The following is a 24188-nucleotide window of genomic DNA, read 5'->3' on the forward strand; positions in this document are numbered from 1 at the left end:
GCTCCATTTGCCTAATCCTCCCCCAGGGACTTTTTCCGGTGTGAACGCGATCTGTACTTAGTTCATATGAACCTTTGTGGGAAAAGTACCGCAGTGTGAACGCGGCTAAGGATACAAGAGTGACTAAGAGAGTAAATGTTAGATATTGGATTTTCAGATAAGGACAGAAACGTGTGGATGACAGCAGGAATCCAGATAATGTTACACTGTGTGTAAAATGCTGCTCAAAAAGCCAATAATTTCATACCTGTGTGTTACTGACTCTAGTTTCTCTCTTCACAAATCCATACCACAAGCCTGCCTCTCTTCTTCAGTCTCCTGCTTCCCTTTATTATTTTTGGTAAAGCAGCACACAAAGCATAATCTGTTAAACATCCTGCCAGGGTTGTTTTCCACAATTCAATCTATCTCTGTCACACCTTTCCATTGGCAAGAGAAGCCGGACGAAGCAGTCCATTTGAGGCAGCTGCTGAACGCCGCGTGTTTGTCTTCAGTGTGTGAGAAGCACAGCGGTGAGCACTGTGACTCAGAGTGTGTTTCTGTTCTGTGCCGGATGGAGCATCCTGTCTGGATGCCCGTGGAGTTTGCAGCGGCTCACATGGCACAGAGGGTTTTCTTGCCGTGCCAGGAGGGAGGGCTCACAGATGGCGAACATTACATAATTGCAGCCCCAGTAGTAATTGAAGACGCTGCGGCCCATGGAGTCTGTATTCAGGCTGAGTGCTGGGGGTGTTTATCTGCAGCGCCACACATTCTGTTCTTTGGAGATGACAGGTTTCTCTCCCTGAAGCCTGTACAACTCACCTTCTGGATGGCCAACATATGTTTGTTTGTCCACGCCTGACCTTTTCCCTCTCATCTGCATGATCCAAATGCACTGGTGGACTCAGTACTCATATTCTAGTAACAGCACCGATACCTGCGCCATCGCTTTTATTGAAAGATTTGAGAGTTAATTAGTTCAGGATTCAAACGGCATATAAACATCTGATCCATGGCAATGAAGCCAAACTAAGTTGTATTTACTTAAAATAACAATAAACTGTATTTTAACAGTTCAGTTCATTGAAGAAATGCCTCAAAAGGTGCTTAACAATATGGGAAAGAAGGCAAAATGAACATAAATCCAGGGATAGAGTCTCAAAGTAATGGACAATAGGATTAAATTAAAACATACTGAATAATAAAAAATATTGAAATCATTACCCATACTGCAGCATGCACATAGACATCAGTTTAAATTACAGCAGCGTAACTGTGTCTGCTAAATAAATGTACTGCAGTAGAACGTATTCCTAAAATGTAATAAAGTAGAATTATGATGTAGCAGAAAATGGAAACACTCGAGTAGCTTTGAGAACTGTATTTAAGTAAAAGTTATTTGTCCAAAGTCAGTAAGTGTCTAAATCAGGGGTGTCAAACTCAATTTCATCATGAGCCACATTAGCATTATGGTTGCACTCAAAGGGCCGGTTGTAACTATATAAATATACATATATAAACACATAATATATATGAAATAATGTGTTATATATTATATGATTGCCTCTGCATTGGATTATTATTGAATAGGGTAATAACTTCATAATTAACTACGTCTGAAAGCAGAAGTCTAGGGCAAACAATTGAAAGTCTCTTCAGTGCGCATGTCACAACATGAGATGCATTGTGGGACATATAGTTTATGGGCAAGCTGCTTCTGTAAGATAAGATAAGATGGACCTTTATTCATCCCCGTGGGGAAAAGCAATAGTTTAACAGCAACAGGGTGAGATTGAAAAACAGGACAGCACAGATTCACACTGATGAATACAATTAAGGATAAATCAAAGATAAAAAAAAAAAGATAAATAAATAACTATAAAATAAGAAATTAATTAAAATGAACATATATAGATATACTGTAAAGTAGCATGTAACCGTATAATAAACGTAATATATTCTTTCCAAGCTCTTGCGGGCCACATAAAATGAAGTCACGGGCCGGATTTGGCCCCCGGGCCTTGAGTTTGACACCCCTAGTCTAAATGAAACCCAGTTATGTTACCTTCCTCTCCTAGAAACATCATTTCCTTCTTTCTTTTCCTGAGTCCTCACAGATCTGTTATTTATCTGCTGTACGCTTCTCCCTCGTTGCTCTCTGTCATCCCTGTTTCCTCTCTTTGCTTCAGATCAACTGTGTGACGTTCCCTCTGCCTGGAGGGAGTCCGGAGCAGCAGCTCCTGAAGCCCAACGAATGGAGCTACTGCGACTACTTCTGGGTGAGTTCTGCTGAACGTATGACCATGATGGACTGTGAGACTTTGGTGAAGATATGTGCCAACTTTATGTATACCTGTAAGGCTCAACTAAATATAGTCTCTGTCTTCTGAAATCTATGAAAAGCCAGAAGTAGATGTGAGCACAGGCAGTGCATACAGGACACCTTAAATGATACATTGGCTGGGTCAGTACATACATTATATATATAGCTTATTGCAAGTATCCGCATGCACGCGTTAATCAATAATTAACTAGCTCAACAGAAAGCTGAAGATATGTCGGAGGTACTTTAGGAACAGGGGTGCTGTTACATAGAACACTGCCTTCAGCTACTAACACTCTCTACTTCAACCGACTGAGACTTGAACCAGCAACCCTTGGTTCCCAAGCCAAGTCAAGTAGACGCCGCCCATTTACCAAACCGTAAGGCAGTGGCACCAATTCTAACTAACAAATCAGATGTTCCCATGTTCACTACTATCAAACACTTTGTGTCTCTCTTTGGTCCAACTTCCCAAAACGTCTGCACAAAATATAGTAAACAAGTTATAGTGAATATAGTTAAATATTAAATAGTTTTAGTGTCAAAAGTCCATGAGATTGGACCTCAGAGATTTGGATTAAAACGGCTCTTTAAAATATAACCATCACTTTCTTGGCGACCTTCTCTGCTCTGTTCAATTCCTTCAACTAAAGAATGAATGAATGAAAACATTTAAGAGGCAGTATGTGTTTTTGAACAGAACGCTGAACTTAGTACACTATCATGTCTGTTTATTCATTGAAGGTGTTATCTTTCTAAAACATCATTGCGTATGTTCTTCATATTGTGCAGCCACACCGCCCGCCCACCAGAAAATTATGTTGACCTTTTCCTTTTCCAACAAATCTCTGCTGGTAAATGTAAAGTGCTGCTAAAAGCGTACATTAAATTATGCGACTAAAAACAACAATGTGGATAGAAAACAAATACAAATACAATTGGCTCTCGTGTTGGATCGACCTGCTTCTCTGCAAACACATTGATCATTGCGCTCTCAATGTCTCCCTCGTGGCGGCTGTAATTTTCACTTTCCATACACTTCCATAGAATTAGATTCGAAAAAGCCTTCAGAGTGCAGAATTGAGTGAAATCCGATGCCTGTTTCCTGCGTCTTCATGGCTGTGTGGCTCCCTGTTTGTGTCAGTGCTGCGTCTCATGTGTTGTGCGTCCACTGACCTGCTGCTCAGACTGGCTGTTTGAAATACATCTGGCTCCTCTGTTCCTCATCAGTCCTGTCACGGACTGACATGACACAGTGCCGCACCTCCCCTCACAAACACACACATAATACACGTCCATCCATCAGGGGGTTGACGCATTCACACACCAACGCATGTCCTCCTTGACATACACGAGTGTGAGTCACGTATGAACAACACAGAGGCTGTAGCGCTCATGCTTTTGAATGATGCTCTCCTCCTCCTCCTCCTCCTCATCCTCAGACCGACAAGAAAGACCCACAGGGCACGACCTCGGTGGCGGGCTTCGAGGTCCTTCTGCAGAAGCAGCTGAAGGGCAAACAGATGCAGAAGGAGATGTCTGAGTTTATCCACGAGAGGTAACCGTTTCATTTCACACACACACACACACACACACACACACACACACACACACACACACACACACACACACACACACACACACACACACACACACACACACACACACACACACACACACACACACACACACACACACACACACACACACACACACACACACACACACACACACACACACACACACACACACACACCTGAGAGGCTTAACTCTTGTGCCTCGCTTTAAAAGAAAACCTGCTCGGATGTCCAGAAATATCCACAAAACTGACAGTTATATCTTAAAACTAACATTATTGTGATGTTAATAAGGAATTCAATTTATAAAGCACCCGTTCATATCATTTCAATGTGCTTGTTATGAACAGTCAAAGAACGGTATCAAAAAACGTTTCAGTTTACAACAAGTTTGTATACAATTAGAGACCGAAATGAAACATTATTCTTTCAGTATTTCGCTATATTCTTTGTGTTGACAAAATGCTGCTTTTTTTAATGGAAGACAACACACAGGATGAATTGAAATATACAATACCCTTCAGATTGTGTCACTTGTGCTGAAAACTAAACTAACCATACCAGCTGTTTTAGGAAATACTGAGATCTTTTTAAGAAAGAATATGTAAAATGTCAAAACTTAGACTTCATTTTAATGGATTTTAGTTATTTTTTTCGAATTCTGGTAAATGTTCAACCTGCACACTGTACTTCTTGTTAAAGAAAATCAATGAATGCACCTTCTTGGTGTTCAATAGAGCTGTCAGGATTGTATCTCTGCATTATCACCATCAGTAACTCTGCATGCTTTTGTCCTTGAGGTGAAACTATGGAAACTGAAAGTTAAGATTTACAGAATGAGTCACTGAATCAAAATATTTATATTCAGTTGGTTTTTATTAGTTCATTTACCGGGAACACTTCTATTTTGAAGTGTGTTTGATCGTGACGAATGATCCAATAATAATAAAGACGGAATACATTATTTAATGTTATCATACTGCAATTTAACTTACATTTTCTATGGTATGAGAGTTACCATTGTATAAAAAATCACCTGGAATCAAAAAATATATAAATTGATGTTGGCCAAATTTGCAAATGGTGCTTCTTTACCAAAATGATGTATATGGAGCCACCTATGAAATCCTTTCAAAGGTGGCTTTACTCATTTGACATAATCAATTTGTGACGGGGTTCTATTTGTCCGTTGTTTTAAGCTCCAAAACTTTAATTAGAGCAACAAAACAATAGCGAAACAGCACAACTTAAAGGTCCCATGTCATGGCCATTTCCACTGATCATAATTCCATTGTTGAGGTCTACTAAAATAGATTTATACTGTGCAATTTTCCAAACTCACATTGGTTTCGCATACAGCATCTCTGTAAAGTATGTGTATTCACTCTCTCCACTAAACGGCTCGTTGCAGCTCTTGCCCCCCCCTGTGTGCCCAGTGTGCTCCGATTGGTCGGGACCAGTCGGGATGTTGTGAATCGCGCTAAGCTCCGTGGAGGTGTGATTTCCTTGTTTAGCGATACACAGCGAAACACAGCGAAACTCACCCTGAGCACACACAAAGTCACAGCCGACGTAAAAACAATAAGGGTGGCTTGATATTGAGAAAGAAAAAGGTTGATAAACGCTGTGAGAATGGGTCTGCACAGAGAATGTCGCCGCGATCCCAACTGTCTGTTATCAGCCTGCAGCCATGGAGGAGAGATCAGCAGAGCTGCCTGCACTGAGAGTGTGAGGAAGTCCGTGGATTGGTCAATTTGGACCAATCAGCGGGGGCTTAACGTAACGGCTCTGCGGACGTAACGTAACGGCTCCACGGATTGGTCCATTTCGTTCCGGGGACGACATGACATCATGATGTACCCGGAAGAATCAAATGGACAGTGACGTATCGCTAAAGAGGCGTTTTGGGGAGATATTTTCTGTTTTAGAGTTTTACTCCCTACATGGTGTACTTTGAGGGTTTTGACTCTGCAGACCGTTTACATGCATAAAAACCTTCATAACACACAAGGTAATAACCGGAAAAGCATGACATGTCACCTTTAAACAAACAAAATAAAAGACCAAATCAGGCCGTCCATCACTCATGGAGAGTAAACATGCTCTGGTGGTGCCTTCTCTGCAACCATCTCTCGAACACGTCCCAGCTGTTGCCTTCACTGCAACATTCTCCCGAGTGACCTCCTCCAGGGCCAAAACCGGCCCCTTTGAACCCATAGCCCCTCCCACAGGCTTACCGTCAACAGGTGACACAATTACCTCAAAACCACATTGTCAAAATCCGACCCAAACATAAACAGGTTAACCACCTGTTAACACAATCACTCCCCATAATTAACAAACGCAAAGTAAATAATAAATTGCATGGTTCATTTCACGGAAGAGAAGTGTGTGTGTGTGTGTGTGTGTGTGTGTGTGTGTGTGTGTGTGCGTGTGTGTCGGCTGTCAGTGGCGGAGTCAGTCACTCTGTGATCCGCTCCGTCACACAATTTATAAAGGATGTTAAAGGGATCCAAGCGTTTTTGTTACAGCAGCAATTAATGCTTGCACCGTGTTGTTAACGGGCCTATAGAACTCAACTGGGCACGCAGAACATGAATAGATGAAGTGCCACTGAATCTGAAACAGCGCTTAAAAAAACAACGTGACTAATTAGGAGTTGAAACTTGTACATCCGATCTCACGCCTATCTATATCATTAGCCCCACCCACTTGTAAAGCTCCATTCACACTCCAGTCCGAGTCGTGGGACGGTAATGAGGGTTGCTCTGCCCTGCATGAGGTCGCAGGATCACAGAGTATGCAGTCCAACAGAATCCTTCAGTAGGATGTATGCCCGCACTGACCTTTCTGTGTCGGTTCGCTGTGTTTCTCGGTGCTGCGCAGTATCCGAACATTGAGTCAAAGAAGGGGCCTCGTGACCTTCTTTAGGTGTGGACGGTAAATGTGAGATCTGTGCAGGAAGTGAATGTCACAAAGGGTAAAAACATGGACTCTCTGGTTGAACGTCCCTCAGGGAAGATATGAGCATACTTCAATCTCTGAAAGTGCAGATTTTTACATGAACACAGGTAATGGCTAGACATCCGCCTTTGCAGCACATTGTAGTAAGTAGGCTCTCAAATGTTACGTAATTAGATTCATGCAAAACAAAAGTGGATAAAAGGCAAAGGAAATTGGAAAGAAAAGAGAAAAGCCAGATTTACTATTATTATTTGTATTTATTCATGTAATACTTCCCTTATGTATGTTATTGTGTTTTGTATTTTGATGTGTGACACTGTGTTTGACGTTAAAAAAAAAAAATGTTATTATATAAATAATTGTAGAAACTAATACATGTAAAAGCTGTACGTGTAGCTTTGCCTATGCCTTTTTCATCATTTTTAAAGTAATTGCTTATTATCTTTTATTATTCTTGTATTTGAGTTCAAAACAAAGAAAAGAAAGTATATCTTGATTTCTGCTGTTCTGCTGCAATGCACCTTTGAAATGAAGTGCGTACAAGCATCTGCCTATCCCTCACTGAAGCAGCTTCTGTTCTCCCTTGAGCCACACAGCTCATCTCACTCTTTCTGTTTCAGGATAAAGATTGAAGAAGAGTACGCCAAGAATCTCTCCAAGCTGTCTCTGAGCCCCCTGGCAGCGCAGGATGAAGGGTGAGTTCTGTAAACCACCGGGTGTTCTCCATTTTACACAACAGCAATTACACAACTGTGTCTCAACATAGAGATTTTAAAATAGACTTAGTCACACACTACTTTTTTGATTCAGCTCTCAAAGAGTAACGTTTTTTTTTTTTTTTTTTTGTCAGCAAATCGACGCTGAAATCTTTGAGCAGATTTTCAAAATTCATAGATAAAAAAGCTGAGGCTTGGCTGGAGAAGCAGTGATTTGGTTGCTCTCCAGCTCTGGAGTTTCCTCGAATACAGAACAGTTTTCTTTTGGCCGCAAAAATGAAACTAACGGAGGTACTTATCCAAGGTTAGATATCGATTGTATTCCGGTCAGACAATCAGAGAGGTTGTAAAAGGTGCGTTTCTTAACAATCACAATTTAGACTTATTTTTGTATGACATTAGAATTGTGTCAGATATTTTCTACTACTATGTATATGCTTACAATGGATCATTGGTGTCCGTTTTGTTTTACTTAGTAGAAGCAACATGTAATTCAAATGTCCTTTGTGCTACTCAATAAGCAAAAATAGTCTGATTCATTCCTTCTTCTTTTTTTTAAACATATTATAATATAATTGTAATGCTGTCAAGGTTCTGAGTTTGTTGGATGGTCCATACTTTAATAATGGATCTTGCTTCATAAACTGCATAGTTTTGTTTTGGCCCAGAAAGTGCCTTTATTAAAGAAACAGTGGTGAAATGGTGAGATACAGGGAGGACATCGCCTGAAATGTTAAAACCTTGTTACCTGGCGGACGCTGAGATGAGATGAGATGGCGGCCCAACTACAGACTTTTGTACATGTAAACTAAAAAGTAACTGATAAAACTCCAATGTCTCCGAATGAAATGTAATGTAGTTAATATAAAATCTGTCATGATAAAAGTACTGATGGAAGTATAAGTATCTACAATTTGACTTAAGTGCAGTACTTGAGAAACGATGGAAACACAGCTAAATATACTTTTGTGTTCATAGCTAAACTGTGTGATTATTTGCTTTACTGAAACCGAGCATTTACTCCAAAAGTCAGTAGATAAACTGGATTTAATTGACTTGATGTTTCCTCAGGACTCTGGGAGAGGCGTGGACTCAGCTGAAGAAGAGTCTTCATGACGAAGCTGAAGTCCACCTCAAGTTCTCCAACAAGGTAAGATCTGCTCAGGAAAATGGAGCAGGCAATGCATTTATATCGATCTCATGTAGACGTGGAAACCATTCATCAATGGATTGAAAGTTATTCTAATCTGCAGCCATTTTTTAAAGTATTTAAGTAGACTGCAATGTTGGGGGTTTCTGATTAATGGTCAAACAAAGCAAGAAATATGAATAATACACCGTCAGCTCTGGTAAATAATAATAACTATCCTTTTTGACATTTTCTAGACCAATTATTTATCGGTTTATAACGATTTTAGGTTTAAGGGTAAATAGCACCTTAAACGCACAATAAATAACTGTTACCTGAGTACATGAAATAGTTTAAATATTAAATAATATATGTGTACATTTCATATTTTTTGAAACTCAATTAATCAAAAATAACTTAAAATATATATTTAAAAATTACTAGGATCTGAAAAATGTATTATAAGAATTTGGCCTTATGAAATATGCATACTCTATACGAGATGAAGCGCATCGTTACCTTGATTCAAATTACAGATTTCTCTAGTTTGAAATGTTTCAGATAACTTGGGTTTTGAGATGATGTACACAAATCATTAACATACACAACAATAGTCTCATTTTGAGACATTTAAATGCAGAAACCTTACATATTAGACATTTCAGTTAACCTTTGATAGCTCTCTAAATCACACACATGTAGTCCTCCTTCATCTCTGTGTGGATGCCCTTGGTGTGCAGTTCTCTGCCCCTTCAGGTCAGGTGTTAAATGTTTTCAATCATCTGAAGTAATGGACACTTGATATGACCATGTCCCGAGGTGTCTGGGCTCGTTTACCTCAGCCTCGTCAGCGCTGACTGAAGAAAACGACCTGTCCGCGCTCCGATTAGCAGCCATGCAGAAACCGCACCGTGGCATCAGATGGAGCCTTAAATAATGCCGCGGCCGCCGCCTCGCAGCTCTTCAGTAGCCCTCTGTTGTCTGATTAATTAGTTACGTGTTGTGACGAGCCCCCACCCAGGGCAGTGAAGCCCCACGCTCCACCGGTGCTCTGACACGCTGCTTCATTATGAGATGGGTGAGGGGAAGGTAACGCGTGGTCAGGCAGGGAATGAGAAGTCTTATCAAGCCTGCAGAGGCCCCGGCTCGCGCTCTAATAAACTACGTTTTCATCTACCGGCTCTGGCATTTGCACCAGATTAGCATTCTGTGAGGAGAGCCAGCACTGCTGACAAGCAATATGTAGTTTATTGAAGTGTCATACAAATTGGCTTTTTCATATTTTAAGATAAGGGCTTGGTGGAAGAAATGGAAACGTGTAATGATATCCTTTATGGTGATGGATGTGCATTTGTAGAACAGGCTTTATTAGAGTAATGACGTTGTAGATGTTCATGTTATGTGTCTGTTCAGTGTTCAGTCACAAGAGTGTTACAAATAGGCTGTCTCTTGTGGCAATCCAGGAAAAGGCGTCACTGTTTGAAAATGAGATCCAGAAACAAACCTGGGACACCTGCTGATCAGCAAAGGTGCTGCAAATAGAACAAGACAACGTCTCAAAGAGGTTTTTATTAACTAAAAGGCAGTAACAAGAAATGTGTAAATTGTCAGAGAAAAATAAAGCAATGCAAAGGTTCAGTTAGTTGTAACAAAAAAGGAGTACTTAAATAGTAGTCACCAATCAAAATAAAACCATTGTTCCGACAAGGAGCTGAGTTATACCTAAGCGATGTATCTGCAAAACAGGTCTTACTGTAAATTAATCTAGAATAGTACTTGGGATATGGATTTATGTTTTCAAATTAATAACAATAATAATATTTAGGTGACTTTATTGAATTACAGGTGTGTGTTGTATTTGTTCTCATAGACCATCATTTGCTTAACACAGCACTTAATGACATGGTCGTTAAGCTGTTATAAAACTTCATACACTTCAATACTGTACACGTGCCTGGTTAAGTGTCCTGCCAGAGGAGACTTTGAAATATTGACTGCAGGTGCTGGGGATCGAACCACTGACCCTGACTGGTAGAAATCCATTTAACCCTGAGCCAGTCGTAATATAGCCAAAATAGAAATGCACTTGAAGAGTGCAGACCTCCCCATGCTGTTTCCTTTAGTGAAATATTGAAATATAACCTGCTATATATTCGATTGGGTCCTTTCTCAGCCCAATATTACACTCTTTCACCAAGTTTTATAAAAAATTGTTTTCCCGATTTCCTCCTGTGATTAAAGTGATGTTTTTTTATTTATTTGCCTTCCCTCGAATGACACAACAAGATGAAACCAGCAGCTGAGAGACTTTTTATTTTTTCCCCAGCTCCACTCTGAGGTAGAAAAGCCCTTGCTGACGTTCAGATGCGACAACTTCAAGAAGGACCTGAAAAAGTACGACCATCACATCGCCGACCTCCGGAAGCAGCTGGCGAGTCGCTATGCAAGTGTGGAGAAGGTATGGAGGCTCACGTGCTCACATATTATTAAATACATATATGATACAGTGCACTGTGCTTTTCAGATGGAAATGATAGTATTTGCAAACTGTTTGCGCTCCTTGGTCCAAATGGTGCATTCATTCCAAAAGTGAATCTCCAAATATTGAATGTTTAGTTGCAAAAGAACACGCACATCAGTGTTTTCTACATCTTACATAATAAAAGAGCTTCAGTACCGCCTACACCTGGAACATAATGGTATTTTCATGCTGCCTCCCACAACTACAATCATTGAAATAAATGTTTCCGTCTCCAAGATTTGAATCATGTATGTGTACACAAATGTGCAGCACTTATAGTTTGGTTTCTTTTGCAGATATTTAAAATATGTATAAATTATAGATCAGAACACTGTAGAGCAAGGTCACTCTGTATTTGAGTTAACATTGCTTCACATATACAGTATGCAGTTAGCAGGGCCGCCTTAATGCACGGGCTGACCTGGGCTGAAGCCCAGGGGCCTACGGAGATCAGGGGCCTATCATGAGCCAATAAAAAAGTTTTTAAAAAAAAGTAATGTTTTTTATTTCGGATGTTTTTAAAAAACATTTAAATAAACAAAGTCTTGGCTTTCAGAATATGAAACTTTTATTTCCAAAATCACACGATAAATACATTTTTGAAGCTTGTAAAGGGAAGATGACAGCTCTCACTCGCCACTCACTCCCCCTCCCTCCGGCTGACATTATGAATGTAAGGCGTATATTAATCATAGATAACACGGCAGGGTCCGTTACAGTTTGTTTTCATCTGGTTTCAAATAAACAAAGTCTTGGCTTTCAGAATATTCAAATTGTTTCGGCAAATTCAGATGATAAATACAGCTTTGAAGCTTGTAACGGCATAATTACAAGCGGAGAACGGAGTAACTTGACGTCACAGCAGGCACAACAACAGCTTGTGTTTCTCGTGAGTGTTTTCCCCGGGAAACAAATACAATACACACAAACGCAAAAATACACAAACACACACACTTGTGAGCTTCCCCCAGACCAGTAATCCAAACGAAAATATCTTCCCTCCGTAGTATTTTGATCATTTGCTCCGCTAATCAATCAGATCGATGGATTCCAGAGATTTTTCTCAAACATGATGACTCCGAAACAGTCAGTGGGCACTGGGCACCACTTAACAGCCAATCAGAATGAGAATATGTTTCACATGTGACTTATTCAAATTGCGAGTGATTGAGTGACAGATAAAGGTTGTTTAGGAGAAAAAGTTTGAGAGTGGCGCTCGGGAAAGGAAATTGTTGAGGGAAAAGGAGTTTCGAGAAAGCAGCTATTACAAAAAATGCCGAAGCTTACAGGTTATTTTAAACCTGTAGGCCAGGATGAGGAGGAAGGACAGATTAGTTCTGTACCGAGCGGCAGCGGTGCCGGCCGCGGGGCCTCGGAGCCAAGTAGGCCGTCTGGTTCTGATAGCGATGGAGTAGCTGGAGTAGCGGGAGAGGAAGAACAGACAGGAGGGACATTATCTGTTGGAGGAGATGGAGAGGATGACGAGGACTTGCAACGTGGAGGGGAGCCATCCGCAACCGGACAAATACATGAGGGAGGCCCGATACGTCACTCATCTGGAGGAGAGGACCAGGCGCGCGTAGAGCAGAGTGGAGAAGTGCGATCACAGAGCCTGCCGAGGCTATAAATGACTTTGATTTGTTGTTTAAATAGGGGGCCTACAAAACCTATCAGCCCTAGGGCCTGATGGCAAGGCAAGGCAAGGCAAGGCAAGTTTATTTATAGAGCACTTTTCAACGCAAGGCAATTCAAAGTGCTTTACAAAAAAAAAAAAAAGAATGAAAGACATTAAGCATTAAAAAAGAAAAGCTAATCAAATAAACATTAAGAAAAAAAATACATGGATAAAAGTTACAGTGCAGTCTAAAATATAAATAGTTCAATTAAACATTACAAGAAAAAGTACATGGATAAAAGTTACAGTGCAGTTTAAGATATGAATAGTTCAAATAAAAGCAGCGACAAAAAGAAAAGTCTTCAGCCTGGATTTAAAAGTAGTCAGAGTTGCAGCGGACCTGCAGGTTTCTGGGAGTTTGTTCCAGATATTTGGAGCATAATAACTGAACGCTGCTTTACCATGTTTAGTTCTGACTCTGGGGACAGAAAGCTGACCAGTCCCTGAAGACCTGAGAGATCTGGATGGTTCATAGTTTAGCAGGAGGTCAGAAATGTATTTTGGGCCTAAACCATTCAGTGCTTTATAAACCAGCAGCAGTATTTTGAAATCTATTCTTTGACACACAGGAAGCCAGTGTAAAGACTTCAGAACAGGAGTGATGTGATCCACTTTCTTAGTGTTAGTGAGGACTCGAGCAGCGGCGTTCTGAATCAGCTGCAGCTTTCTAATAGATTTTTTAGTGAGACCTGTGAAGACACCATTGCAGTAGTCGAGTCTACTGAAGATAAAGGCATGGACAAGTTTTTCCAAATCCTGCTGTGACATTAGTCTTTTAATCCTAGATATGTTCTTTAGGTGATAGTAGGCTGATTTAGTAACTGTTTTAATGTGACTGTTGAAACTCAGGTCAGAGTCCATGACTACACCTAGATTTCTGGCTTTATCTGTTGGTTTGAACATTGCAGACTGAAGCTCAGCGCTAACTTTTAAACGTTCTGCCTTGGCTCCAAAAACCATTACCTCAGTTTTATCTTTGTTTAATTGGAGAAAGTTCTGACACATCCAGTCATTGATTTGTTCAATGCACTTACTCAGTGTTTGAATTGGAGCATAGTCTCCTGGTAAAATTGTTACGTAAATTTGTGTGTCATCTGCATAGCTATGGTAACTTATTTTGTTGTTCTTCATTATCTGAGCCAGTGGTAGCATGTAGATGTTAAAGAGAAGAGGCCCCAAGAGGGAGCCTTGAGGAACCCCACATGTCATATTTGTCAACTCAGATGTGTATTTACCGATAGAAACAAAGTTGTTTCTGTCCTTTAAGTAGGATTTAAACCAATTTAGAACTGTTTCCGAAAGTCCCACCCAGTTTTCCAGTCGGTCCAGTAATATCCTGTGGTCAACAGTGTCAAACGCAGCACTGAGATCTAATAATACTAACACTGAAGTTCTGCCACTGTCTGTGTTTAAGTGGATGTCGTTAAAGACCTTTACAAGAGCAGTCTCAGTGCTGTGGTTTGGACGAAAGCCTGACTGGAACACATCGAAACAACCATTTAAATGCAAGAAATTACTCAACTGTTGAAAAACAACTTTTTCAATGATCTTACCTAGAAATGGCAGGTTTGATATGGGCCTGTAATTGTTCATTACTGAAGCATCTAGATTATTCTTTTTTAAGAGCGGTTTAATGACTGCAGTTTTCAGGGCCTGTGGAAAAATACCTGAGTGAAGAGATTTGTTTACTATATGAAGTAGTTCTGAGGCCATGCAAGGCAAAACATCTTTGAAAAATCCTGTTGGAATAATATCAAGGCAGCAGGAGGAGGACTTCAGAAGTTGAATAATGTCCTCTAGGTTTTTATCATTAATCTGATGGAATTGTGTCATGATGTCTGAATTGATGTTAAGTGGACACATAGACAACACATTTGCTGTTCCTGATGCAGAGGCACTGACTGCTTGTCTGATTTTCTGAATTTTGTCAGTGAAAAAGGAGGCAAAATCATTGCACGCCCTGGTGGATAGAAATTCAGAAGCTACTGACACTGGGGGGTTAGTTAGTCTGTCGACGGTAGCAAACAAGGCACGTGCGTTGTTTTTGTTTTTGGTAATGATGTCAGAGAAGAATGATTGTCGTGCATTTTTCAATTCCAAATTATAAAGGCCAAGTCTCTCTTTATAAATTTCAAAGTGAACCTGGAGATTTGTTTTTCGCCACCTGCGTTCAGCTTTTCGACATTCTCTTTTTTCTGTTTTAACGGTCATGGCCTTTCTCCATGAAGATATTTTCTTCCCAGTCACTTCCTTTACCTTAGTTGGAGCAATGGCATCTATAACATTTTTAATTTTTTAATTAAAATGATCTACTAGCTCATTTACTGAGGTGTTAGCAGGGGCAAGTGTGGAAGAAAAATTCTGAGTAAACATTTCCCTAGTATTTTCAGTTAAACATCGCTTTGTGGTTACCTCTTGTTGAACACTTGTGTGAACAGAAATAGAGCTCTCAAAGAAAACACAGGAATGGTCAGACAGTGCAACATCAGTCACCACAACCTTAGAGATATTCAGACCCTTTGAGATAATTAAGTCCAGAGTGTGCCCCTTATTGTGCGTGGGCTCCGTCACATGCTGAGTCAGTCCATAGCTATCAAGAACACAAAACAGTTCTTTAGCCCCTCTGTCCTGGGGGTTGTCAACATGGATGTTAAAATCACCAACAATGACTAGACGGTCAAAGTCAATACACACTATAGACAGCAGTTCAGTAAGGTCATCAAAAAAGCTTGCACAGTATTTGGGTGGCCTATAGATATTTAGGAACAGAGCTCGAGAGGAGCATTTCAGCTGAAGGGCCACATATTCAAAAGAATCAAAGTTTCCATACGATGTCTTCCTGCATTGAAGGGAATCATTGAACAGAATAGCAACTCCACCCCCTTTCTTTTGCATTCTTTCCTGACTCATAAAACTAAAGTTGGGAGGGGTTGATTCGATAAGAACAGCTGCACTGTTATTTTGTTCAATCCAAGTTTCTGTTAAAAACATAAAATCAAGATTGTGCTCAGTGATAAAATCATTGATTAAAAATGTTTTTCCTGCCAAAGACCTGACATTTAATAAAGCTAGTTTAAGTTTGTTAAACACACTATCAGTCATGTTTTTTGTAACAAGCTGTGGCTGACATGGAATCACTGCTAAATTAGATAAACTCACACAAACGTTTGAATGCTTCCTGTATCTAAGATCATTCACCGCTCTTAATCTATTACCTATCAACACAGATATCGGCAAAGCTACTGGCAGGTAGGGCCCGGGCATGTCCTGGAAAGAGTTGAGAGTGCCATACGCCCTTGAGCCTGGACCCAGCAGATATCAGTTTGCAGATTGTTTTGGTTTGGATGATTGTGGTAGGCATGGTGATGAAGCCGGGGGAGATGGTGCACGTCTCTGCTTTGGTGATTTTGGTGGGCGTCGTTGAGGAGCGGGGGTAAAGGACATGCTGCCAGCCCTGCGTATAGCCTTAGTCTGGTCTTTGAAATCCAGGAAGGAATCGGTGCCAGCCCTCTGTATCTCCTTCTTGTGTTCCACGATCTCCAGGAGGGTGGGCGAGGGCGAAAGGGTGAACGGAGTATCCTCAAAGGTGTTGACAGGGGGGGGGGGGTGACGGGGGGTGGGGACTCCTCCGTGTGTTTCATCGGTCTCCCATAATCAGAACATTCCTCAGGCGGGTGCAGTGATACTTCTTCAGGGTTTTCTGCGCGATGTGTTGTGTCTATCTCCTGTTTTGATTCCTCTTGCCGCTTGTCCTTGGCAGAGGGAACAGATTGATGACGCAGGCAGTTGAATATGTTAGAGATAAACAATTTCACTCCTGACTTGTTCAGGCAAACTCCATTTGCCTTGAAAAGATGTCTGCGGTCCCAGAAAAAGTTAAAATTGTCAATAAAATGCACAGAATGGTCAGTACAGGCAGTTGAAAGCCAGGTGTTCAGTGCAAACAATCTGCTGAATCTCTCCACTCCTCTTCTGACTGGCGGTCGAGGGCCACTGATGAACACCTCTGCATTTAGAGAGCTGGCAGTTTCCAACAGACATTTAAAGTCTTTTTTCAGCACTTCTGACTGTTGTTTCACAACATCATTTGTTCCAATGTGCAGTACCACATTCTTCACAGTCGGATGTTCAGCCCCAATATGCAGGATCTTCTCAGCCAAGTCAGAGATCGTATCCTTGGGAAAACAGAGTACTTTGGTGTTGTTCTTACTACACAGACCTTTTACATCTCTTACAGCAGAGTCACCCACAATCAGAGTTTCAGGCCCAGTCGTTAGCTTTCCCTCTAGCCTTTTACTTTTGGAGTAGCTATTGGTCCTTACCCTGCTGTGTGAAGAGGACGGGTTATCCAGGTCATCAGAAAGAGATCTCCGGCTCTCGGTCAGCGGAGCGTATCTGTTCTGGATTGGCACACTTGGTGGTTTAGGAGGATTTTTTGTAATTCTCCCTTTAGCAGCTGTCGACTGCTGTTTAGGGGTTGAAGAGGCGCTCCTCTTGGGTGATAACAATGCAGGCCAGCCGGTCGCATCACATATTTCAGAGTGTTGGGCTCTGCCCGTTATCCTTCCTCCCAAATCCCATGAAAATGATTTACTCTTAGGCTTTGCACCCAGAGAGTTCCAGGGAGGACCACCACTTGTAGATTTATGACCCGGTACACAGACCTCCTGTTCCTTGGAATCCTTGTGGCTGCTAACTAGCTGTGAGTTAGCATACCCTTTTCCATTATTTTGCAACACTGGTAAAGTGGTGTCATTCCCACAACATAGTCCATTCACTTCCACGTTAACTTCCAGCCGTTGCATTTTCATTTCCAGCACGGCCATCTTCTGTAGAAGTTTGTGGAAGTCATCTGTAGAGAACGGAGGCATTTTTCTACCAACTAGCTTAAGCTAAATAGCATGCAGTAGCCTACCAGGCTTTAGCTGTTGCTAGGCCACGCTACTGTAAGACTGGGGTCGCCGTAAAAATGTTGAAATATGGCTGAAAACCTCCGTCTATTTACGTAGATGAACTGTCCCAGTGATAGGTTAATGTCCAGGAGCCGCTGCTCGAAGTTTTCAGAGAATAAGAATAGGAAAATCAGCATAAAAAGTAAGCAGAGGCAGGAGCAAGAAGAAAAGCGTCTGCACTGTATGGCAGGTTAAGGTGGGCCTGGCAGTTAGTCTACTGCTGGCACATTTACTTATTTAAGTTATTTTCTTAGACATGGGTATAGCCAAAAACTACTCAAGGCTTCTCAATTCAGCAATCTCCCTTTTTCACATTTCATTTGGATTTAAAGCTCAATATGTAACAGCCGTTTTACTTTAATAATATGTTTATTGTTTGAGTATTTGCATAATGGTTTTGATTAAATCTACTTAATTATTCGTTTTTCGGTATTGCAAATCAATATTAAGTGCTGCAGCGTTACAACAATCTTTAGATTTGTAATCCAATCAAACGCCACAAAACAATATATTAGAATAAGCAAATAACTCTTGATTTGCACAAACATGAAGCAGGACACTTCCATTCAGTGTTTACCGTTCATCAGTGGGTTGAAGCTCGGCCGCAGATTTTCTTGGCATCACTGTTACTGTATGTTTACTAGTGCTGGGGGGAAACGATTATTTCGAAAACGATTAATCGGGCGATTATTTGATCGATTAGTCGACTAATCTAATCTTATTTGTCTGTTGTTCAATTCATAAAAAACGTAATGTAAAAAAAACGTAATGTAAATTATTTTTTTTTCACAATACTGTGTCTCAGGGGATCTTAATATTTAACAAACTATTAATGTGTTATACCAGATTAACGGTAATAATCTCAGCTAACTGCCGATACAAACCATGTTTACCAAAACAAAACACAAGTCTCATAAGAAGCATCTAAATGACCCATGAGCGAAAAATGCTAACGGACATTGGCACAGAACTCAAGATAAAAGTACCCTCATCGTAGCTGCACATACAAGATATCCGATTAAAGCTGAGACTCCACAGATTATGTAGGTATATAGTATCATCACTGAGTGATCCGGACTCGCGACAGGGGAAGCAAATACAGTCATCACAACACGTACCTTTACAGAGCTTCTAGGGAGATCGTCTCACCACCGTAGCTGTCAATCTGATCAAAAGACGTGTTACATGTAGGGATGCACGATATTGGTTTTTTGAAACCGATACCGATACCGATAACTTCCGGCTTCTCAAGACCGATACCGATACCGATAACCGATAATAAAAATAAAAATTACGCCACTAATTATTTTAACGCGATTAACGCATGTGTATTTTTTTTCCACGGCCGCCCCGTAGCTTCAGAGCGCATCGAGTTTAAAATACCATCTACAAGCTGATGCTGACAGCCCTGCTCCTGCCGCCTGCTTGTGGCAGACCACACTTCCACGCTCACCGGCAGGCACCGACTGACCATCTGGAGGACCGGGAGGGTGTGTGTATGTGTGGCCCGAGCGAGCAAGAGAGAGACCTTAGTGCATTGTTGTTGTTAGCATCTGGTGCTAGCTAGCTGAGCTAACGGATATAAGGAGCTGTTTAAATGAAAACAGAGGAGCGCTCTATCCACACAACTGCGCCGAGCACTTGACTTTATGCAGGAAGCAGACAGCGGGACATTGTAGGAGAAGTCAGCACACTCAGCAACATGATTGCAGCGTCCAGGCTGCTCCGGTTCGAGCATATGCCTTGAGTTGCACATAGCTCCAACGCGCGCGCGCAGACACACACACACACACACACACACACACACACACACACACACACACACACACACACACACACACACACACACACACACACACACACACACACACACACACACACACACACACACACACACACACACACACACACACACACACACACACACACACACACACACACACACACACTGTATTGTATTATTGTCTTCGTACGCTTTTAACACACCATCGTAGCGATGGCGATGTTTCAGGTGACTGATCAGGTTCGAAGTATTAGAGAGCGCTGGATTTGTGAAGAACTCCCCTCTTCCTAAACCACTAACACCACAGTACTGGCAAAACGGGAGGAGCCGAGTGAAAAACAAGCGCCCCTCATCCCAATCCACCCACACCGCAGTATTTTTTCTTTTTTTTTACCCAAAAGAAATATTGTATATTATCGGGGCTATTAATACTGTTATCGGTTTATCGGGATGACGTCATAATTCCTAATATCGGATCGATAATTATCGTGCATCCCTAGTTACATGGCATTAAAATGAGAAAAAACGCGGCTGAATCGGTTAATCCATAGGTTTTTAACGTCTATGTATAAAAAAATGATTGAATTTATAATCCATAATTCCATTTTTATGTAAAAATCGGAGAGCAAATGCTAGCTGCTAATGGTAGCCACCACAGCTAGCTGCCGCTTTAAATGTTCCAACATAGCCGTTGTGCTTTTGTGATATGCCAACTCCATTTGGCAAAGACTGCAAATGACAATATTCCCATGCTTTTGAAGACCTAGGGCGAGATGTTTTCGTTTGAGGGCTTCGTGCGCAATCCTGTGAGGAGGAGGTGGTAGCCGTTTCAGTCTCCATTGTGTTTGAAGTGCGATTGCGAACTGCTTGTTGCTTTGTTTACACACCCACGTGTGTGTAGCGACGCGTCGACGCGGAAATATGTCGTCGACGATATTTTGACGACGCGTCGCTCCAGCACTAATGTTTACTTTTCAAACACTGTTACACCAGTGGGCACCTCAGGGATGAATAGGAGGAAAGGCTCATTGGTACGGATTAAGGAAAGATTAAAGGATGGGATGACAAGCATGAAAAGGCCTTAATGACTCCTGCCATGTGTGTACAGTAAATCTGAGGATTATGCTGAATGACTCATTGTTTCTACTGTGTGTTTGCACATCCCACTGTGTGTGTGTGTGTGTGTGTGTGTGTGTGTGTGTGTGTGTGTGTGTGTGTGTGTGTGTGTGTGTGTGTGTGTGTGTGTGTGTGTGTGTGTGTGTGTGTGTGTGTGTGTGTGTGTGTGTGTGTGTGTGTGTGTGTGTGTGTGTGTGTGTGTGTGTGTGTGTGTGTGTGTGTGTGTGTGTGTGTGTGTGTAGTCCCGTAGAGCTCTGGCAGACCGGCAGAAAGATCTGGAGGTGAAGACCCAGCAGTTGGAGATTAAAATCAGCAACAAGACGGAGGAGGACATCAAGAAGGCTCGGCGGAAATCTACACAGGCAGGTCAGAAGCCAAACTTTGAATAAGAGCCAGTCCCAGAAGCCATGACTAGAGCCCAGTATTTAAACCAAATAACTGCACTGAGGCACAAGGCAATCTGTTTCTTTGTGATTTCAAAGTCAAAGAAATGATCTTGAAGCATTATTGTTTAGTAAAGTGTCTGGTTAGTCTAGGGATCCTACAGACCTTACAAGTCTTTAAAGGGGCATTATTATGCTTTTCCCTTTCCTGTAGTGTGTTATATAGGTTTTTATGCATGTACATGGTCTGCAAATCGCTGTGTATTTCCCCCCCCCCCCCCTGCCTGAAATGCCTCAATTGGACTCCTTTATTTACCTCCGAAACACAGTGACATCACTATGTAACACTCGCATTTCTGTTGGCTAGCGCTCCAACACATTGTATGTGAGGCTAAGGGGCGGGACATCTCTTAGTGGCTGACCAATCCCAACAGAGCCGGCCAGCTAACCAATCAGAGCAGACTGGGCTCTGGTTTCAGACAGAGGGTGAAAAGAGGTGCTGCAGCACAGGCAGTATGAGACAAATAAAGAGCTTGTTGAACATTAAAGCATGGAGACATGTCCCAGTAGAGACACTAAATGGACCTAAAAATGAGCATTATAGGGCCACTTTAAAGGCATAGAATGGATTCATCTAAATATAAGGTTTTAATTGGTATACATATGTTTTAAATCAATCTTTCAAAAGTCCTAAAAATGATCAAATATGATACAGTGATTATTTTTGTTGACATTGCTTCGTTTAAAAATAATCTGCTAAATGTCTGTAGCATTAACACCACCTGACTCTGGATAGCAGAACATTTCATTGTTAGTGAATTTCATAAAGTCTTCAAGTCTTACATCTAGTTTGCCTTAAGCTGTAGGAAGCCCCTGTCTATTGTCGATTGGGGTAACCCAATGCAAACTGGATGTGGCAACATTTATAAACAAAATCACAAGCGCACGTTGCACTCGTGCAATTATCCCATTTTATTACTGGCGATTTACAGAATAGATGTGATGCTTCTCTAATCATTCTTTGCATGTGACGGATTTAAATATGTGAAGGCAATTTTGTTTTGTATAATTTTACTGGTTTAAATTCGGAGCGACTAGCACAACAAGCACATCCAAAGACACGTCCTACCAGAGATACTCTTTGACATTTGAATAAGAAGAGTCCATTTTGTAATTGTTCTACTCAGGCGTCATCAGAATGTATAATGTCCTCCTTCTCTCCTCATCTCAGTAGGTTAGTCACAGACCACAGCAGTAATCAATAGCATCCACAGTTACAGTTAAATCATATCGGCTCTGTGTTGGTGATCAGTGCCGCTGCCTCAAGGTTGTAACAAATGTCATCACGGATCACTGCACCCTCACAGGGATGTGTTTACCTTCACTGAGAGAATACTAATACGCCTCAGGCATGCTCCTGTTCTTACATCTCTTCTTCAGGTTTCAGGATATACAGAGCTTAAATGTTATGGAATATCGTTTTCTTTTTTTAAGAACTAAGAGACATGGTATGTGAAAAAGCAATCCACTAGTCTTTATAGCTTGGTTTATACTTTAAAGACAGCCTTGATAACGGTTCACATAAAATGATTCATCTTTGAATCAATGAAGCGTGAAATCTGAGTGCCCCCTGCTGGTCCTTATAGGTTTTGCATTTGTAACACTGATTATTAATGCTACTACTATTTATTAAAATAATAATCACACGCATAAAAACAACAACATACATGAAAGCAAAAAAAAAGATGATAAAATGTTTGTTGAAATGTACAGTAGATACTTTACATAAGTACACATTTGGAGTACCTGCACTGAACTTCTGCATTTCCATTTGATGTTTTTGTGATCTACAGCAGAAAAATGCAACATTAACAATAATGCAACAGTAATATTTATCCGGAAACATCATATGTATGTAAAACAATACAAATGTTGAACATGATATGTGGATCGTTGTATATCTGTGGACTCGCAGCACTCTGTTGACCTCTGACCTCTGTGTGTGTTCTCCAGGAGACGACCTGATGCGCTGCGTGGATCTCTACAACCAAACCCAGTGCAAGTGGTTTGAGGAAATGGTCACCACCAGCATGGTAAGATCTTCCCTTGGAGAGAATAGAAATCTGCATCTTAAAAAATGTACCTTACGAGATTCCCTTAGAAACCCAGAATGAGAGATATTTTCCCCCTTAATGAACCACCTTAATCCTGCTCATTTGAAACTTTAATCTGTTGTTGTTTTTAACCTACAATGGAAGTTTAAAACAATGCTTTGTATGCCTTTGTACAAATCAAGTGGTTCTCTTCAAAGCCACCAGACTCCATTCAAACAAACAGTTAGTTTACCTGGTTCAGCACTTTGTATTTACAGTAATGTGGTAACTGGCAAAAGTTTAGGAATTACTTTTTGAAAAATAAAACAAATAACCAAATTGTAATTGTTAAAATTGTAATAAAAAGTATAGATATGAGTGCAAAACTACTGTATGATATGAACACCTCCTGTTTTTCATATAAAACAGAAAAAATCCTGGTAATTTTGACCCCAATATACTTTGATCTACAATGGACGTTATATTGCATAGCATTAAGGTGTTTCGTTAAGAAGGAATATTTGAAGGGGGAACGTTTTTGCTTTTGTAATTATTATTTGTACAGCAGCTGGGTCAAGTAAATCCAATCTAAAATAAACACCAGGGTAATCAGTTTTCCTCTGTTACTAAATGTGAACGTTGTTCCTCTTCAGGAGCTGGAGAAGCTGGAGGTGGAGCGGATCGAGTGGATCCAGCAGCATTTACGCCAGTACACCACTCTGAGGCACGAGACGGACATGTTCAACCAGAGTGTGAGTCCCTTTGCATAGTATGAGATTGTTTTCCATCCTGACTAGCACAAAAATCAGGGTGTATGCTTTATGAAGAAATGTTCATTCAGGTTTATCTCTCGTGTTTGTATCACCTCTGAGGGTTTTGTCTCTTCAGCTTCACACTGAGAATCACCCGTGCTATTCCCGCAGTGCTGACAGAATACGTCTCGCTAGATTTACAGGGTTTACTCTTCACCTCCT

The 24188-nt window shown here is 41.1% G+C and overlaps 1 protein-coding gene across 3 annotated transcripts in view; it reads left to right on the forward strand.

The window, feature by feature from the left end:
* gas7a (growth arrest-specific 7a) overlaps nt 1-24188 on the forward strand; it is a 57468-nt gene that overhangs the window by 26632 nt on the left and 6648 nt on the right. For all 3 annotated transcript variants that reach the window (XM_034079268.2, XM_034079270.2, XM_034079269.2), the window contains 8 exons: nt 2172-2261; nt 3748-3863; nt 7467-7541; nt 8634-8712; nt 11018-11149; nt 20981-21104; nt 23135-23214; nt 23868-23966. In XM_034079268.2, coding sequence (XP_033935159.1) covers nt 2172-2261; nt 3748-3863; nt 7467-7541; nt 8634-8712; nt 11018-11149; nt 20981-21104; nt 23135-23214; nt 23868-23966 — 795 coding nt within the window. The remainder of the gene's footprint in view (nt 1-2171; nt 2262-3747; nt 3864-7466; nt 7542-8633; nt 8713-11017; nt 11150-20980; nt 21105-23134; nt 23215-23867; nt 23967-24188) is intronic.

This window comes from Pseudochaenichthys georgianus, unplaced genomic scaffold (genome assembly GCF_902827115.2).
Source record: "Pseudochaenichthys georgianus unplaced genomic scaffold, fPseGeo1.2 scaffold_579_arrow_ctg1, whole genome shotgun sequence".
In the NCBI taxonomy this organism is placed as follows: Eukaryota; Metazoa; Chordata; class Actinopteri; order Perciformes; family Channichthyidae; genus Pseudochaenichthys; species Pseudochaenichthys georgianus.